The sequence below is a fragment of the Colossoma macropomum genome, unplaced genomic scaffold (genome assembly GCF_904425465.1).
Source record: "Colossoma macropomum unplaced genomic scaffold, Colossoma_macropomum, whole genome shotgun sequence".
Lineage (NCBI taxonomy): Eukaryota > Metazoa > Chordata > Actinopteri > Characiformes > Serrasalmidae > Colossoma > Colossoma macropomum.
This window is the reverse complement of record NW_023495267.1, coordinates 3,556,010-3,580,719: the sequence shown is the minus strand read 5'-3', so window position 1 is coordinate 3,580,719 and position 24,710 is coordinate 3,556,010. Positions and strand designations below refer to the sequence as shown.

Genomic DNA, 24,710 nt, shown 5'->3' with positions numbered 1-24,710 from the left:
TGTACTATGGAAACACAAATTTAAAATTTTAAAATGTACCATTCCCTGCACTGCCTAACCGATCCCTATATGGAAAACGAGCCATTTGAATTCATTGTCATAAAAACCAATACATGTTTTGTCTAAAGCAGTTTAGCCCTGCCCATTCCCAGTGAAGTTATAGGGAGTGTTTTAACCCAAACAGCTTTTCAAATGAGTAGCCAGTCACAACAGAGCACATTTGCATAAAATCAATCTTAAAGGCACAGGTACTAAAACAGCCTGTTGAATTCTAAGGGATAGCGTTATATAGGAGAATGATAATGTCAAAATGAACTATCATGGTGAATTATAATACACAAATGATAATGCAAAAAATTATCTCCTTCAAGGGGAAAAGAAAAAAGAAAAATGTAGAATATGGGCCTTTTAAAGACTGCAGTTGCCACCCCAAACAGCTTGAGTCATCTACTCCTAAGAAAGTACTCCTATTAGGAAGGTTTTCCAAATAGCGAACCCCAGCCCACCACACCTCCTAAAAAATCTATAAAAAATGAATTAAAAAAAATTAAAAACATGCATTTTATGGAGCACTTTTTGACCTGATACAATGGTGATCTTATTGCGAGTGGTGACCATAACATTCTGACAGAGACTTGCTGAGGAGCCCTCCCCTCCCTCCACACTGTCCAACCTGCACATGAACAAAGCGCCACTTCTTTTGTGCCATTAACACACTAATGATATCACTAACTGGCTCACTGACTGTAGCGTGCTGCGAATGGAGTGGTCTCACTTTCACTGCTCACACTCACCCACCCAGAGACACCACGGATAATCAGCACTGCACTGAACATATACTGTCCTGCACTTTGTTACATCAGACGAAGTAGCTTAGTTTATGCATGCTGCCCTAATCATTTGTAAGGATTTGTGAGCAGCATATACTGTATCTTAGCTTTGTGATCTCACTTTTATTTATAGTACTTTTGTTTTGTTTAGTGGAATACATCAAGTGCAGTGCTGACTATTGCCATGAACTCCAAGATACTGTTCCAGTATATGCATGTCTACACATGTATATGGTATATCTAACAGTGTTATGTGTTTTGTGCCTGGATGAAAACTGTATAGTACTGTGCACAGTGTAAAAGACTTCATAAAGGAGAGTTGTGTTCCGACAGTATTTCTCACACTAGGCAGGGTTTTTTGGACAGCCCAAGGTGATCCTGAGATCGTCCTCCTGAGATTACCTTTTTTTCCACTGTGCTATCCATCTTCTGGTTTACCCCATTGTTTGATAAAAGCACCAAAGCCCAGGAGTCGTCTTTCACTCCTGATAGAGGCCTGGAGATATGTGTGCACACACACACACTCACATGGCCATTTTGAATCTAGTATCTAGGCTAAACAAGATCAAGACTGAAATGAATAAAATCCACCTTAACGTTAATGATGCCACTATTATTTTGTATTATTTTGTATTACAACAAATGAATACTGTCACCAAATGGATATTAGTGTTCTTGATAATATGATACTCAAGTGGTCAGGGTGTTGTCTTCTTCACCTTGCACTATGTAACCTATCAAACACAAAACCACTGAAATTCTTTGTGTGTGTGTGTGTGTGTGTGGTGTGTGTGTGTGTGTGTGTGTGTGTATGCAAATGTGCCTGCAGCCCACAGCTTTGCCCCAGCAGAATTTCTCCATGCATGTGGCAGTGCCGGTGACGAACCCCAACGCCATGTCCTACAACCCGGGGGGCTCTCTGAGCGGTCAGGGTCTGCCAGCTGCTGCTGCCTCGCTGACTGACGGCTCCATGCTGTCCCCTCCGCAGGGCTCCCTCCACAGAAGCGTGGTGTCCGCCGGTGCCCCCCACAGGCCGCCCAGCACAGGCAGCGCAGGTCAGTTTGCCATCTAAGCTCATATTTTCTGAGTCTAATTGCAAAAAGAAAAAAAAATAATTTGCGATGACCTTGCCAGTGCTATTTTCTCACTTTCTCCAATTCTGATTGTTTTCTTCAATTCTGTTTGTGCAAGAGATAAGACATATTTCATTCTTCTGTGTTGTGGAATGAGTATCAGGTTAATTGATAGAGATGCTCGAAAAAAATAAAAATTGGCATAAAAGTTTGCATAGAACTTTGGGGTTCTTCAGCTTGTTGATTTTGGACAGAGGTATGACATTCATTTTATCCATTTTCGACAGAACTTTGAGGTTCATGAGTTCACCATGGTCAGAGCATTGAAGTTCTTCATTTTATTCATTTTGTAGAGAACTTACAGGTTCTCGAGTTTTGCCAAATTGAACAGAGCTTTGAGGTTCTTCACATTATCTGTTTTGGCCAGAGCTTTGAGGTTAGCGAGTTTAGCCACTTTAGACAGGTTTGTGGTTCCACTCTGTTCCACTCTGTCTTGGACAGAACTTTAAAGTTCTTAAGTTCTGCCACTTTGCACAGAGTTTTGAGGTTCTTCGCTTTATCAATTTTTAACAGAATTTTGATATTATTGAGTTTAGCTATTTTGGACAAAGCTTTGAGGTTCCTCACCTTATCTATTTTGGTGTCAAATGAAAAGACAAGAACATGAAGAATCATGAAGGAATAGTTGTAACCATGAAGGCAGTGTAGAGTTCTCATAACCAAAATGTAGAGCTTCTGTGCTGTGTGGCACTAAGGCCAAAGGGTGAGGATATCTACCTTCAGGTGTTTGATGTTTAATCTTATTTCTTTGCTGTACCTTGAAAAGATTAAAAATTGTGATGTTATAGATGTGAGGTAACCTATCACTATGCTGTTGCTACCGCTGCTCGAGAGTTTTCAAAGCTCTTTACTATCATTTTATTTGGTATGTCGTAATGGTTCTGCAAACTAAAAAGACTAAAAGAATAAAAGGTTTTCAGCAGGCCAACAGGCGAGACATTTATTCACCTGCAAATGGTTGCAAATACAGCCCCATAAAGGTCTACTTTTAAGATCTACTTTTTGAAGAATGAAAAAAAGGAGAATATAATTCAAGACATAATTTTTCTCTCCCTGCTGCTTTAGCAGAAATTGCTATAGGTTTCTTGGTATGTTTCACATATTGCCATTTTTTAATGTCAGTAGGGAAGTAACAGAAGTGAGATCAATTAGTAATCTCCTGGAAGTGGTCTCCATGACGACTACCTGGTCTAACATAACTGTACTGGACTGTTAACGTAGGCTCCATTGGTTAGAGATAATCAGCAAGTAGATATACACTGCCTGTCCAATGCTTAGGGAGAACAGGCCTTCTCAAATGTTCTTAGTAAAGTTTTCAGCTGTTACTTTTCAATTAAATAAAAAAAGAAGACCTGCAAAAAATGTTGACATAAAAATGCTGTTAACTAATACAAAGCAGCTTCATTTTCATCAAAGGATCTTCTTTGACATCAATAGTAAATTGAAGTTTGGCCTCTGCTGCGCTGTTGCAGAACGTCGTTGTGGTGTTGCCACAAGCCCCCTCCACTGACCACAGCTATGGCCAAGCACTCTTGCATATGCTGCGTGATAGTTTGTCTAAATATTATATTATATTATATATTAAATATGTTGTCTAAATGATTGAACAGTTTCCTTTTCCAAGCTGTTGTTAAAAGTATAGAGTGAAAAAAATAAATTTTAAATGCTTGTAAGGTTTAAGTTCTGATAAGTGCTGACATCAAAACAAGGGGATACAATGTGTGGGGTATAGCTGTACATCCAGGGTGGTATCTCGTCAGTTTTGCAGTTTTTGAAAAGAAATGTATTAAAAACATTTTAAAAAGCTAGTATCCTGACAATTTTAACAGGACTATGATCATTTATTCACATAAAATCTGCTTTCAGGTTCTGAGGTTACAATATTATGTCACATTCTACCACAAAAGCACATGGAAGTACAGTAGTGTAGTGCAAGGCTAGAGTTGACAGAAGCTAGCACAACATGACCTTTTAAGACGGTGGAATAACTCCACTTGCAAGTTTCAAATGTGCAAGTTTTCAAAGAAAAGTTTCAGCAGTTCTCTTTACAGGTTTTGCATTGCCGGAAATACCAGCCATCACTTTGCAGAGTCTGTCACAGTTTGTTCGAGGGGTCGTACAGAAAGCGTGATTGTAGGTGCGGAAAGGGGAAGTTGGCCTCTGCTGCGCTGTTGCAGAACGTCGTTGTGGTGTTGCCACAAGCCCCCTCCACTGACCACAGCTATGGCCAAGCACTCTTGCATACGCTGCGTGATAGTACATACTTCCTGTTGTCAGCCTACAGCACATTGCACAGCTTGATCACAAGTTGTTGTTTGTGAGTCAGAGAGGAGGTCTGTGAAGGAGAGCCTAACCTTTTTCATTACAGTATATACCCCATAGTTGGTGGTCTTTTGAGCAACAAGCTCTGACAGCAGTAACATATCAAGCATGCGACATCAGCCTACAGGTTGTCATAGCAACCTAATGCATCATTATGATCTTTTTTCATGCAGGTGAAGTGAGTGCAGTGTTGTATATGTAAGGTCTCCTCTGTCATGCACGCAAACACTGAGGACTGTAGGATGCACTTTATGCATCTCATCAGGTGGCATGCTGGCTCACCTAAACCAAACGGCAAAAACAGCAGGCCTGTGGGAAAGTCTTTTAAAATCACTGATTGTATCCACTCTCCTTATCTTTATTACCCTTTATTGCTGTTTTTCTAGGGGTAGGCATCATCATGATAAATTACAAACACAAAATGCTGTTTTCAGTATGTCTAGCTATCTAGGAAGATGTTTTCAAGTATCATAAAGTTCTATTGTTTTTATATCACTCTGATTAGTGTTTACTGATTCCCCATAATATCAACCTGAAATTAAAACTGAACCTCATTATATTAAACATGATTTATTATACCACTCCATTTAAAAGGCAAAATGCTTGTTGTTCTGCAGATAGACCTCTAAACCGTCTTTTAATTGTTGATTACATTATCATACACCAGCATGCAGGGAAAAATAATATTGACAAATAATATCACAAATAATATAAAGTTTAACCTCCCTTTCCTGCCACCCCCACCCGTGAAACAGTCAGCTAGCAGAGAGACCCACCTGGGTATTGTGGTACGAAAGGACTATGCATTATGATTTCCAATTCACATTGACTTTGAAGCAGTTCAAGGAGTAGTTTAGCCAAACTGCTAAGTCTCTGTTTGGCATAATGTCATATAACTGGCACAGCCGTCTAAGCGCTTGCCCCATCATCGGAGGATTGCGAGTTTGATCCCCCCTGGTGCTACAGCCATCCGTGGCTGGAGGAGAGCACAATTGGTCGCACTCTCTCTGGGTGGACAAGATGATACTCCCTCCCCCCCATCACTCTGCATGATGCTAGCCAGAAATGGCATCTGTTAGCTTTTAACAAGCAGTTAGTGTTCTCCTCCAAGCATGTTGAGCTGTCCAATGACATTGCTTTAGCAGCATGAGTTGGAGGAAGCATGTGCCAGCCTTCACACTCCTAGCTCTGGTAGGAAAGGACTATGTGTAATTGGGGGAGCATTGTGTAATTGGGGGAGACCTAGCTATTGAGTGGAATTAGTCACAACTAAAATAAGGGAGAAAATTGGGAGAAATGCCCCTAAAAAGGGCAATATCTACAGTTCTATTATTGCAGAATGGTCATATCTATAGCCCTGCAGTCCTGCTAGAGACAGCTAGCTCTGTCTGCCTTGCTTGTTCTCCTCTCTTTTATATGAGAGAGTAAGGGGAGCAGTAGTGTTAGCATTTCCCTTCCTCCCCTGGTTATTTGGAAATCTAGGTCATGTGTGTTCACTACCTTTACAGGCTTGTGATTGATAGTAAAGTGACTTTGTTCTTTAGGAGGACAACAAAAGGTGATCTTCAAGCATCTTTTCTGCAGCTGCTTATTCGAAATGCATTAACATTTTGCTAACATCACTAAAGAAGCTCTAGATGGATACACAAACATGATATTGTCTCTAACAGTGAATTAAGGCTAGTGACTAACTCATTTGCATAATGCTAACTGGGCCCTTCTGGCTTTCATTTATTATTAGCAGTGTTAGTTTTTTGAGTTAGTACTTTTTTTTTTAAATAAATGGCCTTCAATATGTTTCGCCATACCATTGAGTGTCACCCATCAGGTGTGTGTGCTTGTTCAGTCGTGTTTTTGACAAAGTGAAGGTAAACAGTGGAGTAACCAAAGGAAATGGTGGCAGCTGCTATCGTCCCTGGCCTGCTGCTTATGTGTACACATGCTGTCGAGTCACCAAGGACACGCACAAGGTCATGTGTCCAACTGCTCCTCGCTGACAGTTACAAATACCAGGATTGCCTCTGTTCTCCAGCAGGCTGCTCTGTCTGTGTCAGTGGTTTAGCAGGGCCGCTTTTTCACCATTATGGAGCACCTCTCCGTGAGGGAGTGACTGTTGGAAACAATACTCGAGCACTCCTTAATGACCAATCAGTCTCACTCCACCAGATTTAGATGGTCTTGTCATTTTAGATGATTTTGCACTGCCATTTGTTTCTTGTTATTGGAATAGTGCTGGGTAATATCTCAACTGCACTACTATATTTCTGAGCAAAACTGATTAGGGCAGGAAGTCATTTTTATATCGAAATTTGAGTGCAATTTTAAAATCACGCATTTTTAATTATAGCCTACATTATCAACAACGTTGTCTTAACAAGTTTTTAGTGGGGAAATTTAACCCAATAACAGAGCTCATGAACTGTATAGTAAAATGTGTGAACTGCCTGTTCACAAGAACACTATATTCAGCCTCAAGCCACAGAAAATGGATATGCTGGTGTTCTCGAACAAAACAATATCCTTTGCTTACTTAATACATGTAAAGGGACATCTAAAGTGAATGTTAAGGTATCCCTTTAAGTTAAATGAGATCTCTTCAGGGAAATGTTAAGTGGAAAAAACAGTTGTAAATTGAGTTTTAGACCCTTTTAGCACTTCAGTTTTTGACATTTACAAATTTTACTTTATTTCTTAATTTCAACTTCTTTTTCTACTTCTGTCTTAGATTGTTATTGTTTAAAATGTTTTAAATTGTTTATTGGTATTTTTATTGATCATTTTCTTCATTACTATAAAGTTTTATTATATTTATATTATATTCATTATACTTTTCTCATTAAAGTATTTTAATGTGCTTTATTATCTGTTATGAGATGCTTTGTTTTTTTTACTCGGCTACATTGAAATTGAGGATTCTTCCTCAGTATATTTCTCAGTCCAAAAAAGGTTTATTTGAATTAAATATAAATAAAGTTTAAGTTTACAGCTTAAATTTACTGTAAGCACAGACAACAACAGCGCAGTCCAATCAGAACGAGCTATGTCAGATTTGCAAATGTTCTTTCAGTGTGGAGAACCCACAGAGTGCTCAGAGTGAACTTACATATCATCTCTGTATTGGAGAATGTAAAGGCTTGATTGTGTGAGTTATGATCGGTGTACTGCATAGAGAATGTTATTGAAAAGCACTTCCTGTCAGTTTGGCATGGTGTAATAAGTCTACACTGCTTTTCTAGCTGTCAGCTGCTCACTGAGGGGTCCGTTTGTATTTGAGTGAGTGGCTCAGCGTTTTGTTTGTCTTTGTGTCCAAAACGCTTAACGGGGAGGCCATATTTCTGAGGGCTAATTCAGACAGGCAGGTAAATAAACTTGCTGTTTCCTTTAAGGTTGCTGCTCCTCTACTCTCCCACCCTCCCTCCTCCAGTTTCCTTCCCTCTATTGACAGGTGCATCTGTTTTCCTGGTACCGTAGCAGTCCTTATATGGCTGGTACGAGTCTGTAAGATGCCTAACTCAGTAGAACCCTTCAAGCATTCGGGTCATGACATCCCTCTAAGTCCCCTGTGCACAATGACCGGACAGGCTGTCATAAGCACTTGGTTTGTGTGAGTGGCAGTGACAGGTGGGCTTTGACCATCTCACTGCCAAACGCATACGCTCATACACATACTCACTGGGGCAGAGTATTAGGGTTGGACCACCACATGTGATGATGAGGAATGACAGCTATATGCAGTGTAGTGATTATCACACTCAACCATGCACAGACTAAAGCTCAGTGTGGCTGTGTTTTCATAAGCGCAGTAGCTCTGCTTTGTAGTGTGCCAGGCTTCATGCACTGGCTGCTGATCATTCAACGTCAAAGCCTTTTACCCTATTGCTTGTCAGAGATTTTCCCACTGACCCATTTCCAGTGACATGGTACAAGACTGTAGACTAAATTATTTAGTAATTGTGTTAGCGAGGATTGCTTTCGAAAGGTCTGATGAGTATTCTGCCCATATATTCCTTAGCCCTGTTTTTCCCGGCAGGGTTGGGCAATATTCACTTTTCAAAAGCACTGATATCAGATAAGCAATATTAGCATTCATAATAAATTAAAAAACTTTAAAATGTAAAATGTAAAAAATGTATTTATTTTAATAGTAAAACATACTGAGCGTAGGAAAAAGGAACCATTTTTTTTGGTACGGAAACTGTGTTCTTCAATCTTGTGATGATGTCTGTTCATTCCCTCTAGTTGAAACTCTCACATATGAACTTTTCACAAAAATACTCCCGCAATATTTGCACTGCACTAAACAGGACTAATTATTCTCTCTTTGTAATGAAATATATATTTGATAAGTGTTCTTTAAGTACTGACAATATCCACAATAATTTCTGAAAAACATAATTTAATGTAATGTGATGTAATTTATCATGATAATGATAAATATCATCATATTGCCCACTCCTTGCGGATTATGGCTTCTTTTGCACCATGAAGTCTATAAATTTTATTAAGTGATGAAGTTGCCAGTCACTGTCTCAGTGCAAAAATAACTTTGCTTGATAAGGACCATTGACATCGCTAGGGTAATATCGCCCAAGAGCCATGCTTAGTTAGCAGTGGCATTACAGGGTGCGGCTAGGGCCTGATGCCCAGGGCTCTCAGCCCTTTGGCTCACTGGCCACACAGCGCAGCTGTTGTTTGTTCCAAACAGCCCTCGACTAGCACGGCCGCCTGGAAGACGGACCACTTCAGCGCTCCTGTCAAATGGGCATTCCACACATACCTCTGATTTTTCTCGAGCAGCAGGCACCGGGGGGAGAAGGGGCTGTTCAGAGCAGGACCGCTGGTCACGCTGCTCCATCTAATACTGGCAGTAAGAGCACAGGGAAATGCTCTGGATCACTTCTTAAGTCCAGGGAATGGCAAGGATGAGCCAAACTCTAATCCAGGCACATACTTGTTTCTTTCCTCAGAGAAAACATATATATACATCTTTTCTCTTCATGTTGCCATGCTCTGTTAGCGTGCAGCAGATCTTTTTTTTCATGTGTGAAGTATCATGCTCTCATTTTAGCATGATTTGTCTCCCTTTTTCACTATTTTGGTGAGTTACCTAACCACGTGTACCGTCGCCAGAGGACAGGGTGACTCATCATATCTCTGGAACAAAATGGCTTACTTTTCTGCTCTTAGTTCTCCTGCTACTGCCGTATTGCTGAAGTTCCAGTCTGTATTTCCAATTGCATTCCGCTTTTGATGCGTGGAAGAGGAACAGAAGGCTTTGTGTCAGTCGTCTCAAACATGTTCCGATGTTGACTGACAAATTTGTGGAAGTGTTTTTTTTTCTATTGACACACCATATTTTCACATGAAGCAGTAAAATCTCATCACACACGCTGCATTGAACAAACTGTTCCAATAGCCTGAGAGAAAATATTGTACTTCTCTCAAGGATTACACAACCACCCCTGAACAATCCATTTAACGTTGATGCATACAGTAGACTTTGAAAAGATACATAGAGCCTGATGAAAAAAAGGATTCTGGAAACCATGTTTACATTATTCAAACCAGGGAAATCGTTTAGTCACTTGACTTTAAAGCAGTGGGTTTTCATGCCTAATAAGGAGGAGGTTTTAGCGACAGAAGCTACCCCTTCAGATGACCTAACGCTAAAGTTAATGCTGTAGCTAGTGAGAGCAGCATTTGATGCTGAGGAGCTAGTTGGACTCATCATGTATTCCAAAAAGTCTTGGTGCAAACTTTAATGAAACAGTACAATACATGGCATGTGTACGATTGCATTAATATTTACTTACACACAAAGTTTTAACCACAAATGTGAGCTTAACTTTTTTCTATTATTTACGAGACATCAGATTAATCAGTTAGACATCATATTAATAAGGTTTTTAGCAAGTATATATACTAATCCATTCTCTCCGCTTTTCACTATTTTGGTGCATAAAGGTAAAGTTTAGCTTACCTTAGAGCCTTCCATATAGTTTAATCCAAAACTTTCTCAGATGCAAGAATGACATAAAAACATCACTCTCCAAATAATCAGGGGAGCTGTGTCAGGCATTATGTATACCTCAGTAAAACCTTTCCACAATTTCTTAGCCTAATAATTCTGACAAATTTGCTGTCAGCGCTGTTCTCACTGCAGGTTTGTTCTAAGGAGTTCTGTCAGAGTTTTTCCTTCGCTTGACAGAGGAAGGAGCATTTGGAGAAGATTCTTATTGTCTGAGAGGTGTGTCAGTCATTCTTTTGCAAACTGTCCATTCTTCTCATTTACAGAAAAATAGTTCTTTAAAGAACCATCCATAGAGAGTTTCTTTAGGTAACCAAAACTGGTTTACTGTGCAATTGCTCAAATGAATCCTTTCTGGTGCCTTTATTTTTAAGAGTGTTGTTGACTGAATGCTAACATAATTGTAACTTGACATTGCTACTGTTTATTTTAAGCCACATATGGATTTTTGGGCAAATGAGTCTTTTATGGGCAAACTGTTCCTAGGTGTATTATGCTAATCTGCACAAAACATTTAGCAATTTAGAAGCAAGCAGTTAGTCGGAATATGACAATTTTGGCTTGGTAGGGCGTTGTCTGCATGGCTTTGCCAATGTATACATCTCCTCTACGCCTGGTTGCAGACACTTCTCTCTGGATGCTGATCCAGGCCTTTTTTCTCTAGCTAGCCCAGCTGACTGTGCAGCGTCTGTCCTGGTTGCTGAAGCGGAGGCCGTGTGTGTGTGTGTGTTTGTGTATGTGTGTGCTTCGGCAGAATGGGGGCTTACAGTCCCCAGGCAATGTCTCAGGCAGCTTAGCACAGACTGCTGGTGGCTGAGAAGCTCACAGCTCCAGAAGGTGGTCTAGGCCTCTCTGCTTTGTGCCTCAATCTCACTTGATCCCAAAAGATTTTGTATCATCTTTTTTAAAACTGCCTTTCGTAACATCTGCCTCGATGTTTACTCACACAGGGCTGTGGAAGGTAGAAATATAACCTCGCAAAAAGAGGCAAACTCATTATAGCAGATATACAAAATGTTAAAATTAACATCATATATGAGTGTCAAGCTGATGATGTTATAGCATACTCATTTTCATACTTCCCAGTCTTCAGAGTGTGTTAAAATCAATATCGCAACTGCAAAGTCTTGAAAGAAACTGTGAACCCTGTGCATGGGTACAGTCTCACAACTTTCAAGAACACATTGAAGTTCACAATGTGTGATCGTGCACAGAGAAGCAGCCATGCGAGTTTAATTGTTCCAAAAATATGTGGTTGGTGTTTTGATGAGCACCAATTAGCAATCTAATGTGACGATCTACAGGGCAATTTCGGATTCAGCTTCAAGCGCGATGCGGCGCGCTACAGATGTACTTTTTGGCTGCTCGGCGCCTTCTCTGTTTTGCATTAACAATGAGAGGGTTGTCGGAATGTGAGAGAGCACGGAGTATTCACTGGGTTATGCAACGTGCCTAGAAGCATGGCAGATTCCCTCATTAATACCGAGGAGTTACGCGCTGTTAAAGAGCAATTACAAACCCTGTTTGTGTATCTGAAGAATATTTTGTGAGAGACTGTTACTGTGCATTTTACATTCCTCCACGTCTTGAGGTTTGTAAAAATCCCAGCCCCCCAGTCCAGCTTTACCAAAGGACTTTCCAACCTTAATTTTTTTTAAGAACTCTCATAGAGGCATTATAAATGATATTTATTTTTGTACTAAAGGGCTCTCCAAGTAAAATATGAATTGGATTTTCTTGGCGACAGCTGTTGGAGATCTTTTTGCCGGCTCACATTGTTCTTGTGCGCAGTTTCCTGAGCCAAAACAATACGGCTGCACCCTCTAAAGAGGTACTGTTCAGCCTCATTAATTAAAACTATAATTAGAATTTGGTCCCTTTTCCACTTAATCTATTAGAGAGGCAAAGCTTTGATTCTAGAAATCCATTAGACTTCTTCTCACTCACACACTCTTCGCCCTCTTCCAACATACTAGGTTGCTTAAGGTAATGATAGTTCAGTACCCGTCAGGCCTCATCTAGTGCCTTGTGGTGCGTTCTGGAGAAACGGCATTTTGTTTTCTGCTTCGAAAAGAAAACAAAATGTTTGTGTTTGTAAAGGCAAGTCATTACGTAAGTGAGTTCCCAAAGGAGCGTGCATTGTTCAGAGCCACGCATGGCTTTGTTCCACGTTCATTTCGGGACAGTTTTATGTCGGGTTCACTCGGCGGGGCATGGCAAGAATCCAGCATGAGTCAAAAACAAACCCTGTCTTCTGAAAGAGAAATGGCAACCATGGCACATTATAGAGCATGCTTGATGTAGTGGCACTGCTCAGTCATCCTTATCACCAGCAATAACAAAAATTGTTAAGCATTTAGAGCTTATTGACACAAGCAATGGAAGTGCAGACTCTAAACTCTCAATCAACACTATGTTTTTGTTCTGAGATATTGTATTATTTGAATTTGATAAAAAAAAGTTATTGTTTTGCATACAATCTTGTCTAACAATTTTTTAATTTCTTGACATCATAACAAATGGAAAAAGTGCAGTCTCAAACCTGTCATTACAGGATGTAAGTTGAACATAAATGTAATTACATTTTCTGCGTATAAATATGAATTCTAATTCGTGAACATTTTAACATGTTAATAGTGTGTTAACACAATAAACTAATGCCAGTAATTTTTTAATTTTTTAAAGGATCAGCTTTTAAATGATAAGTATCAGTGTTGGTTCTCTCAATAAAACCAAAGTTATTTCCCGTTACTGCAGTGCCATGAATTTATCAGAAAAGTACACTGACTCTAAATTATCTTTTACAAGTAAAACACACCACTGATGTGGCAATATGAGTAATTTCGCAGAATAACAAAAGCAGAGGTAAAAGAAAAGTGGAAACCTATAGTTGCCCTCGAAAAAAGACGAATGAGAGTGAGAGGGCTACAATCACACTGGACTTGGAGCCTTTGACTGTGTATATGATACACTCACTCTGACTGGAAGTCAGGGATAAAAATGAGAAAACTGTTCACCCTGTGGAAATCAGGTGATTATTGTGTTCAGTTCATGTGAACTCTGCGCTCATACAATGTCAATAATGCTACTGAATTATTGAAAGTAATAAATACATTCTGATACAGCTTATTTTCTCTACTTGTATAGCTATAACAAAATGCACTGCATTTTAATTTGGAAAAAAAACCTTTCTGTAGGGTCAGATTTGAACAAATAAGATAAATATGATTAATTACAATCAGCTATACAAAAGAAAATGATTCATAATTTTAATCATTCGACAGGTTTAATTATAAGTAATAGAATTAAATAGTTATATAATTACATTACATATTGCAAAAAAATGAAAGTAATAACTCCACTTTTGAGGGTTAATCTGTGGCAGCAGAGAAGCAAACGAAGACATTGCCTTAAAGAGCGTTGTTCTCTTGATCAGCTTTTCTTACACCAGGGTGTGTGATATGAGGGTGTTTGTGTCTTTTTCTTTTTCGCTGAGCTGAGTGTGGGTTTGGCAGCACAGAGCTACATGAGTTTGTTGTTTCTCTCATGGGTTTCAGTTACCGTGTGCAAGGCAACACCTCCAGTTTCAGAGCAGAACTTTGGAGCGTTTCCATGCAGTGATATCATAGTTTAGCTCTCTCCTTGATCTTTATCAGAGATGCTGCCTACTGCTGTTGTGCCTTTTACAGTAATATCAACATGTGTTCCTTCCTCTCTCACAGACCCTCGCCCCCCCCCCATCATCGCCCCCGGCACTTGCACATGCAGTCCACCACGCTCACCTTAGACTTCCTGTTGACGGGTTCATATTTTACATTGCTTACTAAATAGTGATTTCATGTATTTGGATAAACTGCAGCCTGTTGTCTTTGGTCATGATGAGGCTGTATTGTTTGTAGTTTCAGAATGCGGTTGAAGGGTTAACACTTTTTTTTTAGAATCAGAAATCTATTTTTTTTTGTTAAGGTGTTAAGGTAAGATGAAATGACAGCGTAGTTGGGAGAAAAAAAGAATTGACATGGCTGACATTCATACACCATAAATACACCTGTAACTTCATCTTATATATATATATATATATATATATATATATATATATATATATATAATTGAAGCTAAGTCACCTAGTTCGCTTGTTTGAAGTTTTCTCGTAAAGACTAAGAAAGGTGGTTTTCTACACTTCTTATGTATTTCTAAAGATATGCACTATGGATTCGGTAGTGGAAAGAAGAGAAGGTGATTTGAAAGGTGATTTTCCACGTGGGGTCATGCTGACGTGGCATTCTTATTGCCAAATGAAGAACCGTACAGGGCCAGACACGAAGCTGTTCTTAGAAGAGCCGGACATGAAACTCTTCTTAGAAGTTCATCTCAGGCTAACACTGCGATCTGTTATTCCAGACAAATCCTTGAATTTCAGAGAAATATCTTGCTGTAATGTTCCCTGAAAGGAAAACTGTTAAATGATTCAGATGTGTTTTGCAGGCATGCGTTTTTGTTCATGTAATTTTCAAACCTGTATTGTTGATCTCATATTAGTACCATAATATTGAGAGCTTTAAAGAAATCTATAAAGATATCAGCATCAGTATTAATGTCAAAATATGTAGACTGAAAAAAGTGGAATTAGTAGCTAATTACTGGATAGCTATTCAATATGCGGGCTGTACGGTTTAAAGCTGCTGTCTATTGTGCATTTTAGTTCCTGTTATTTTTAAACATCTATTGTTGATCACATTTTAGTACCACAATGTTTAGAGCTCTAGAGTAATCTATAAAGACATTAGTATTAATATTAATGTCAATAGATGTAGACTGAAAAAAGTGAAAAAGTGGAGTTAGAAATATTTACTAGACAGCTATTTAATATTAGGGCTGTACAGGTTAAAGCTGCTGTCTGTTTGATGCTTACAAGATATTACATACTGTATATGGCAATCCAAACTGCCTTAAACTGGTCAGTGAACAGAATCCAGTAAGATACCCCTTTGAAAAACACGGGCTTGTCTGGAGAAGTAAAGAAAAGCTTTTGTTTGACATAAACCTACTAAAACAATGTGTTTTACCGCTTAAACTCTGGGCCCGTATGGTGGAACATACTTCATTTCCGAAGAGTCATAAATAAATAATTTTCTTATTAGCTTCTGAATTTATACTGATTACTTGTTTATAAGATTTAAGATTAATAACTGAATAATAAGGCTACAGTTTAGAGGTTAAGTATACATTTTGTACATAATGTATTGCTCTAGGAGATGCGTCTGCTATAAGGCTATAATATGTTCTGAACTGTGAATTGAATGCTAAGTCACTACAGCCAGTGTAGTGATAAGGCTGTCCAGCCGGCCTTAGCCTCTGCTCTGTGATGTCCCTTCTCCTGATGACCCACTCTCCCTATGTCCCAGAGCAGTCTCTCACAGGAAATGAGCGCAGGGTGGGGGATGGGGAGAAAAAAAGCCCCATGACTAACATTTAATCAAGCTGCCATCATAGAGAAAAACATGCGGAAATGACAGCGTGCTTTACCACGCATGACAAATCCCAAGTGGCTGCAAATGAAACGATCCTTTTCTTAAAAAGCAATTTTCGCTTTAAGTCCTGCATGTTGTTTGGTCGCTCAGCACCATCTGAATCAGCAAGGCCCTACGAAGCTGACACTTGTGATCAAACATCTCAGGAGAACTACTCTTGTTCCAGCCCACAGACATTTTGACTTATAGTAGACACTTGTGTTTGGTGGTGTTATTTTCAGTGGTCAGTAGTAATTCCTGTGTTTGTTTTGCGGGAGTTGCATGTTCGTGTGGCCGAATGACCTGCGATTGTTGGAGAATATGTCAAGCGGTCATGTGAAGGAAACTCCAACAATGTGGGCCAGCAGATGGTAGAAAGACAGCTTTGTAATGAACTCACGTTCGCACAAGGAGCTGGAAAGCCCTACAATGAATATATGAATGACTATGACGTTAGGCATAAAGATGCTGTCACAATAGACTCTTTTCTCATCAGTAACTGTAGAAAATTTACAAAAAAAGGTCTAATCCAAATACAGTAAAATACAGTATAGGCCAAAACAGTACAGTAGACTGTGTTAGACATTTAAGTTTCTGTAAGATACATTGCATTAAATGAACACTTTTAAATATATATGAATAAATAAATATAGTCAATGCAAAGGTTTGGGTGCCCTGGTCAAATTACACTTGTCTTGTGGATGTTCCAAGTGAAAAGTACACACCCTCTACAGAGAACACACTTCTGCACGATTTCATGCACAAGTACTGTTTATTTGCTGAATTTAACATACTGGGAAAAAAATAATAAAATATGGTCTGTGCAAAAGTTGTGGCACATTTTGTATTTTATGTTTTAAAACAATATGTTTTATTTTTATGTTTTTACAATGTGTTAAACTGTTAAATTGTGCAGTAAAATCAGCAGACATCACCATATTTACATTTGTCCCCTGTAGAGGATGTACTGACTTACTTTCACATCAAAAAAACATCAACAAATTTGAACAGGGGGATTCAAACATTTGCATACACCTGTATACATTAAATAAAAATACTGAATAATTTTGCTCTTTGTTGGCAGTGAATTCAGTATATATTTACATTGGTTATACCATTATTTTGTGCATTGACATGTTCAGACAAGGCTGTTTTGACATTTTGGTGAAAACTGAGTTTAGTAAAAACTGAGAAATCTTCTACTATAAGTGATGCACTAGCAAAGTTTTGGCTTTCTTTCAAAAATGGAACTTTAATAGTCTTTTATGGCAGTGAGTAGTTGTGCTCAGCTATAATGACTTTAGCCATTCCCATCTTTAAAAGCCCAAGTCACACTACATTTGTTAAACTGAATTGCCTCCCTCATCCTTGGACGCACAAAGCCGGCTTTTATATGTTTGCTCACCAAGAGAACCGAGGGCTCATCAGTTCTAAAATGCTTGTTTTATTTTCGTAAATGTGAGGGATAATTAGCGAGTCTATTAGAACTTTCCCAGAGGGTTGGGAACGCTTAACGTTGCGTGCTACTCTATGCCATGACTGCAGCTGCGAAATGGCGTGTTGTCGACTCGGCTCGCGGCTGATGACGATTGGTTGATTGGAACGCACTCCCATAATGCTCTCTGTCTCTGCATGTCTCTGCAGGAAATGGCTTCGTTAACCCCAGGGGCTCGCCGGGGCTTCTGGGTACTTCCAGCGGGAACGGGCTGGGGAAAGTCATGCCTACAAAGTCACCGCCGCCACCAGGGGGCAACATGGGCATTGGCAGCCGCAAGCCAGACCTGAGAGTGGTCATACCACCGTCCAGTAAAAGCATGATGCCCCCATTGGTGAGTACAGTGACAGAACATTGTACAACTGTATTTCCAGCCTGACTCAGTTTGCGCCACCTTTGCTACTTTTCTGTTATCTTAGTTGTACTGTATGTACTGGTATTTTCACTGTTACCAGTGAATTGCATTTTAATGTGATTTGCCACAGTCAAAAGTATGAGTAGGGGAAGTCATATAAAAGAACAGCACAGTGGAATATCTCCAAGGCCCAGGTGCCATCACACTCCCTCAATTATTCATATAGAAATTAGAGGGCCTCTCTAATGATTATAATTAAGGGGCAGAGAGTTCGGACCACATTCAGCACCTGAGGCTATGCCAGCCTGTCACCCTCATAAATCACTGCAAATGTAAAAAAAAGCGTTAAAAAATGTTTTCCAAAATTGGCCCATAATAGGCTTATTTCAGAACTGCTTGGTGCTCTTTTTTCCCACAGTACAGAGTTCCTACGGAGTTGTTTGGGAAATATTGCCAGGGTTAACCAGGGTTCTCCTGTTGCACTGGCTGCTCTGTGGAAATGTGTGCGTGTGAGTGTGTTGGCATCTGGGAGCGCTAATGCTTTATATAAGAATCAAAACAAATGCTGATAGCCTAGTGGATTAAGCAGTTGAGATTGTGAAAGTGGATGTATATGTGTGCGCGTGTAAGGATTGAGGACTCCCCCTCTCTGTGCTTCAGACAGACAGGCTAAGGCAGGGGCAGGCAGTGTGCCCTGCAGACAGCCTGTCATTAGGACATAATGGTATTAAATTAATCACATCGCAGTGTGACAGAGTGGGGATGAAGGCTTAATCAGAAGCCCAGAGTGTGAGCCAGATAATATCTTGTCGCCCTTGTCGTGTCTCCCCACTGTTATTGATTGAGTGTGGGTATTAAGACAGTTGTGGCCCAGGCGCAACTGAAAGACCAGCTAGCTGACTTTAAACTTTACACCATACAGCTCCTCCAGCTACGTCATATCACAAGGACAACCCTTCAGCTCATTGTCAGTAAAGAAACTAAGAACACAAATATATCTCATTCTAATCAACAATGCTACTTAGTGTATTACTAGGATAATGTAAAAAAGTCCAACAGATCAAAACGTTTTCCTCTGGTTAGCTATACTACACTTCATATTCAAGATAATGACGTACAGTAGTTATTGATAAATCAACAAGTTTTCCTGCAGTCAGTGGTGGGCAGAGTACACAGATTCAGCACTTGAATGAAAGTAGAGACACACATGGTTCTATTTATGTTTTACCCGAGTTAATAATACAGAAGTATTTGCTTTTAAATGTAGTTATATATCAAATGTAAAGGTATTGTACTACACACACATGCACACAAACACACTTTATATATATATATATATATATGTGTGTGTGTATATATATATATATATATATATATATATATATATATATATATATACATATATTCAGCATTTACACAATGCACAATGTTGCCCAGACCTAGTTACAATTGCTAAGCTACGACTGGACATGTAATATTTAGGGGAGGCATTTAGTGGAAGGCGCACTATGATTGATTTGTTTCTTGTAAAAAGTGGTGCTTTAAAATGTTGTATACTTCAATGTGATATAAACTGGAGTGTATGTCTCCAAAAATTCTTTGTAACAGTGCAAAAAAGTACTTGGGTACAGTAACGAAGTACATGTAGTTACCCATGTTATAAGATGCTTGTTAACAATTGCATTTTCAAATGCAACAATAGAGCAATGCTTTCTGTATTTTCACTTACTACAAAATGTTGAAGAAAACGATTAAAATCAATATAAATTGTAGTCATGATAATACCTTTATTACATTTTAACATAAAAAATATAAAAAGTCAATAACTAATTGCAAAGATGAGGCCATCATTTTTGCAAGACTCCTACAGTTTATCCTCAGGTCAGTGTGTGTTGTTACTCCTCTGTGGTGTAGTATTGGTTCCATCCCCTCCAGTAAACGATCAATTAAAGAAAGTGGAGGGCTGTATGAACAAGAATTGATGGAGCTGTTGGGCTCAAAGTCTGATGTATTGACGAATCTCTGACGTGAAAGGTTAAGCACTTCTTAGTAGCGAGGTCAAGTCCCTGAGAGAGCTTTCCTTGAGTGTTTAAAAACCTATGCTGCTACAACACTCTTTTATCCTCTCCTCGTGTTAAACCAGCTCTGAGCTCTGTGGGCTTTATTTCAGTTGGCTTGAGTGTTTGTGTTGACAATACACAAAAGCAAGCTCAAGCTGGAGCGTGCAATAAGTTGTGGCAACAAATTTGACTGGAGAGCGTAATTCATTTGACTAAAGGATGCGTTAGCAGTAACCTGAGTAGCATTTGTTTTTACGCACCAGTCCCTGGATTTGAATAGGTTTAGTCTAAAAGACATGCTCTGGGTGGCTTTCGAATAGCTGCCAGAGATGTGCAATACCACTGACTGTCTTTTTGATCCTATATCAAGTAACATCAAGGCTAATATGCAGATTCCAGTACCAGTACTTTTAATTGCGTGTAAAAATGGTGAACATTTGATTTATACAGTGAAAACCAGTAAAGTACACAAGAAAAATTTACATTTAAAAGTCTTTACATTAAACAGTCAAATAAACAGACTGTTTAGTGAAGTAAAACAACTCCACTCTTCCCCACCATCTACTCTTTTGTCTACTCCTGTGTGTGTGTATGAGTGTAGTTCCTACACAATTATTTGATACAGTATTTTTTTCACTTTTTCAGCATTAAACACATTAAATTTAATTAAAAGTTACAGTACTGTGCAATTGTCAGAGACCACCGTTTCATTTATTTAATTTACAGTCACAACAGTCTTTAAGTACAAGTTATTAATTTTTCAGTGTCAGGAAAACAGCAAAGAAAACATGCATCTAACAGAAAATTACAGGCCTCAACAACTCAATATATTATCATTTTTTTGAGTATTTAGTGGGTTCACTTTTAGTCTTTACTACAGTTTCCATTCTTTTTAGAACACTTGCTTTCAGTTTCTCAAAGAAATCTGCAGGGATAATTTTTCACACCTCAAAAGTTTAGTCTTAGAAGTTGGTCACATTTTCTGCTTAAACAGTAATCCCAAACAGGTTCAGTGATGTTGAGGTCTGTGCTCTGGGGTGGACAGTCCATTGTCCTCAGAACACGTGTAGTTTATTTGATTTGCACATCGTCTTTTGGTAAACACTTGTGGATTTTTTTAAGATCTGAAGCAAGATTGGAGCTTGATTTTCTCCTCTCTCTCAAAGATGAAAGTTTTAAAAGCTGTTTATCTGATGGTGACAGTTTTGATGGTCTGCTAGGTCTTGCATGGTTGTTCTGAGTCTCATTTTCTTTATATCTTTTAATAATTTTTTAAACTCCAGTTTTGGATTTTTTTTTCTCACTTATTTTTCCTTAACTTTCCCCTTCCTTATGAAAATGGATTATCTTATAGCTAATCTCCTGAAACATGAATAACTTTTACTTAATGGTCGTTTGGTTGGAACTTAAATAAATGAAGGGTGGTCTCTGACTTCTGCACAGTACTGTTTCTATTCAGATTACTGCTGAAAGAAAACATCAATACATATATTGCAATGTAAATTAAAAAATCAATTTTCAGAAGGCAACATCAGGATCGGAAGTATTGATACCACTCGATCTGCCCATCCCTAATAGCTGGACCATGCCTTCTACAGTAAGTCACGATGCAAAGCGTAGGTGTACCGCGCAGGCTCCATACTGATACCATCCTCTGTTCTTTTTCTGTTGGGAACAGTCGGAGGAGGAGGAGATGGAGTTGGTGAGTTGCACTGCTTGCCTGGACCAGAGAATGACCGAAAATGTTTTCAACCCTCACTGTTTAAGCTAGCAAAGCCACAAGTTAGCACAGGAAAAAAAAAACACACGATTAACACGGGTGCACTTGCTTGAGCTGGAGGCCGGCTAAGCTTGGCTGAGCTGAGTTCTGGATGAGTTAACGAGTGCATAAAGTGTGCAGAGGAAGTCTGGTTTGAACTTGGTTTGTTGAACTCACACTGCATGCTTTCTAGTCTGGCGTAGGTTAAGGTCTGGACGGCCTGTCTCAGTTCCTCCAGTTTGCAAGTGTGTGTGTGTGTGTGTGAGTGAGAGAGAGAGAGAGAGAGAGAGAGAGAGAGAGAGAGAGAGAGAGGGTGTGAGCACTCAAAAGGAGAGGGAGAGAAAAAGAAATCCCCCGACACTCCAGTCATCAATAATTTTCAACATTTACGTGAAGCTGTCCAAGTTTTTGTCCCTCTTAGAGTTTCTTCCTTTTCTAGCGTCTGCTTACTTCATTCGGGATGACGTCATAGTGAGATAGAGCAGAGGCCAGGATGAGGTCATGTTGTTCAGGGGAGAGGCCAACCACAGCGAGAAATGAAATGACTAGACTTTGTTTTTGCTCCGAGAAGAATTCAGGTTTATGCAAAACGATAGCAAGATATGAACTAATTCAGCCACGAAAAGATGTCATTGGCTCCTTCGCAGTCGCCCATAGGCCTTTAATATGCATATTCACCAACTCATTTCAAACAAAAGCATTTGTCAATTGTGGAGCAACATCCCACTATAGCTTTCATATGGACATAATGTTGAATAATGGGTTTTAAAGTGGAATATACCTTTCTGGGGTGGGATACACAAAACCTTTGATAAGAAAAAAAACTATGAAGGATAAAGTCTTTAAGACAAATACTAAGAAGTTAAATGGAATTCTTGTAAAAAGCTTCTCAAAGTTCTCAAATATTCTCTTAAAAAATCAATTATTCTCTTAAGAATATCATCCTTGTTTTTGAATGTAGGCTATAGGCTATGTGTGATGTAGACTTTCAATATACTGTTACATTTTACAGATTACCAGAAAGAATTCTACTTTGTGAAACTTATTAGATGTTACAATTTAAGAGGTTTAACTTGTCAGTTCTTATAGCCTAATACAAGTGTGAGACTGTCATAAGGTTAAGAAAATATTTAAGATCCTTTTTTTTTTTTAAGGAAAACCACTTGTTTGTACAATTGTTTTTAAGAGAAATGTTAAGAATGAAATGAAGAAAATTTTTTCCTCAAGTATGCAGTTCAGAAAAAAAGCAGATTTAAGAAGATTTTCTTTCATAAGACACAGGCTTAAGAATCCAGCTCATGGCGTTTGTAATAGTACAGCTGTTGTTCACTTTTTTAAAAAAAAATAGTTTTATGCGAAAATGTGTTTCTGTCGGCAGTTCAACATCACAGCTAAAGCAAACTACAGACCTTATTCCACTGTAAGGAGTGTTTAGTTTGAGTTGCTGTTGCAGAACCACTGTGTGTTTTGTGTGTGTGCACTTTGCATGAACACATGCCGAGAGTGACTGGATGCTTGCACTGCATGCTTGTCACCACACTGAGATGTATTCACAACAAGTCACTGCATTACCTTAAACATACTGGACAAGTGTTGTGTTTTGACACTATACCTGGGGAAATTTCAAGGTATTCTGAGGTTCACCTTTAAGGGAATCTGTCCTACGTTTTCTAATAATTTGAATCTTCATAGTAAAAAGTCATGTTGAAAGTGCTTACTGAGGACGACTTTCATGTTTACCAATGTGTGGCTGCTTGGACCATTAGTACTGAGAATAAACTACCCTGATAGTGATATTGTGTGGGTGATATCCAGTAGTTAGCCTGAACATAAGCCAGTGAGAGCTCATCTCCCTCTGCCACTGAACCTTGTTTAGCACAGGGCTTCTCCATCAACAGGCCATGGTCACATCCCAGTGTATCCCCTTATGATATCTCCACATCACAACACTTCTGTGATCAAACTCCTAATTTGTACCACTTTGATCTTCTCTTGTGCTTTTGAATACAAGCCAGCTGGTAAACAATGTTGTTCAAAGCAATAAAATCAGTATAAATCTTGTCATGAAGCTACAGCTCCCCACTGTGGTTAAAAAGTAGAAGTGCAACCACTTCAAAATTGGCCTAAAGTTTTTGCTACATAGGATGTGTTAACTACTCATATGTATACAGCACTGCATAGGGTTTCAGTGGAGTAAATCCACTCTATGACATAATAATGGTAAAAAAAATCTAGTCTAGACGCAGGTCTGTGCAAGCACCAAACAGCAATAAAGAAGACATTTTAATCTTAATGGAGAACAGAGAGTTAGGGCATTATGGCCAATGCAAGTACTCATTTTAAAACAGGTATGCTACTGAAATGCACTGATGCATGTAGCCGGCCTGTTCTATCTAAAGTGCAGCAGTGTGTGTGAGCCTGACAGAAGACACACACACAGAAGTGTCTTAATGTCATTAACTGTATCTGGCTATGGTGTGCTGTGTGCAGAATACCCAGAGAATAAGCAGTTCCCAGTCCACTCAGCCTCTGGCCACCCCCGTGGTTTCCGTCACCACCCCGAGTCTACCACCACAAGGCCTGGTCTACTCAGGCATGCCTACTGCCTACAACACTGGTGAGTTGAAAACACCACACACACACACACAAACACACACACACTCACAGGGGGTTGTTTTTAAGCAGTTTTAGGATGTAGAGTTATGCATATGTCCATACATACAGTACTGTGCAAAACTCTCATTAAGTACACGTTATTCATTCTGCAGGGGACAATTCTGGGGAGACAAGATAATTCACTTGCATTAGGAAGGGAAAAATAGCATGAAAAAACACAAGTTTCCAAATTTGGAGTTCAAAAACGTATTCAAATGTACAGAGAAAATAGTGTAACTAACAGCCGTGCAAGACCTGGTAGACCACCAAAACTAACACCACCAGATAAACAGTATTTCATCTTTGAGAGAGAGGAGAAAATCAACCCCCTCTGAAATAAATTCACAGGTGTCTCTGATCATAATTCCACTGTGAGAAGACAACAACACTATAGGTCTGAAAGGATGTGTAGCCGTCCAGAAGCCAGTACCGTAAAAATCTTTGCAGTAGAACATAGATACTGGACCCCTGAGATGTGGAGTGAGGTTTTATGGACTGAACAGTCTACATTTGTAATTGAGATTACTTGGAATGTGAGAAGCAGAAAATGCAACCAACCTCTA

At 39.2% G+C, this 24,710-nt stretch overlaps 1 protein-coding gene across 8 annotated transcripts in view; it reads left to right on the top strand.

Annotated features, from left to right (window-relative positions):
• The window catches only part of mef2aa (myocyte enhancer factor 2aa), a 123,793-nt gene that overhangs the window by 92,651 nt on the left and 6,432 nt on the right, over positions 1-24,710 (top strand). For 6 of the 8 annotated variants that reach the window (XM_036561638.1, XM_036561643.1, XM_036561646.1 and 3 more), the window contains 4 exons: positions 1,660-1,885; positions 17,468-17,652; positions 21,412-21,435; positions 23,983-24,109. In XM_036561638.1, the coding sequence (XP_036417531.1) occupies positions 1,660-1,885; positions 17,468-17,652; positions 21,412-21,435; positions 23,983-24,109 (562 nt within the window). The remainder of the gene's footprint in view (positions 1-1,659; positions 1,886-17,467; positions 17,653-21,411; positions 21,436-23,982; positions 24,110-24,710) is intronic. The other 2 variants (XM_036561644.1, XM_036561645.1) reach the window with 1 other exon arrangement.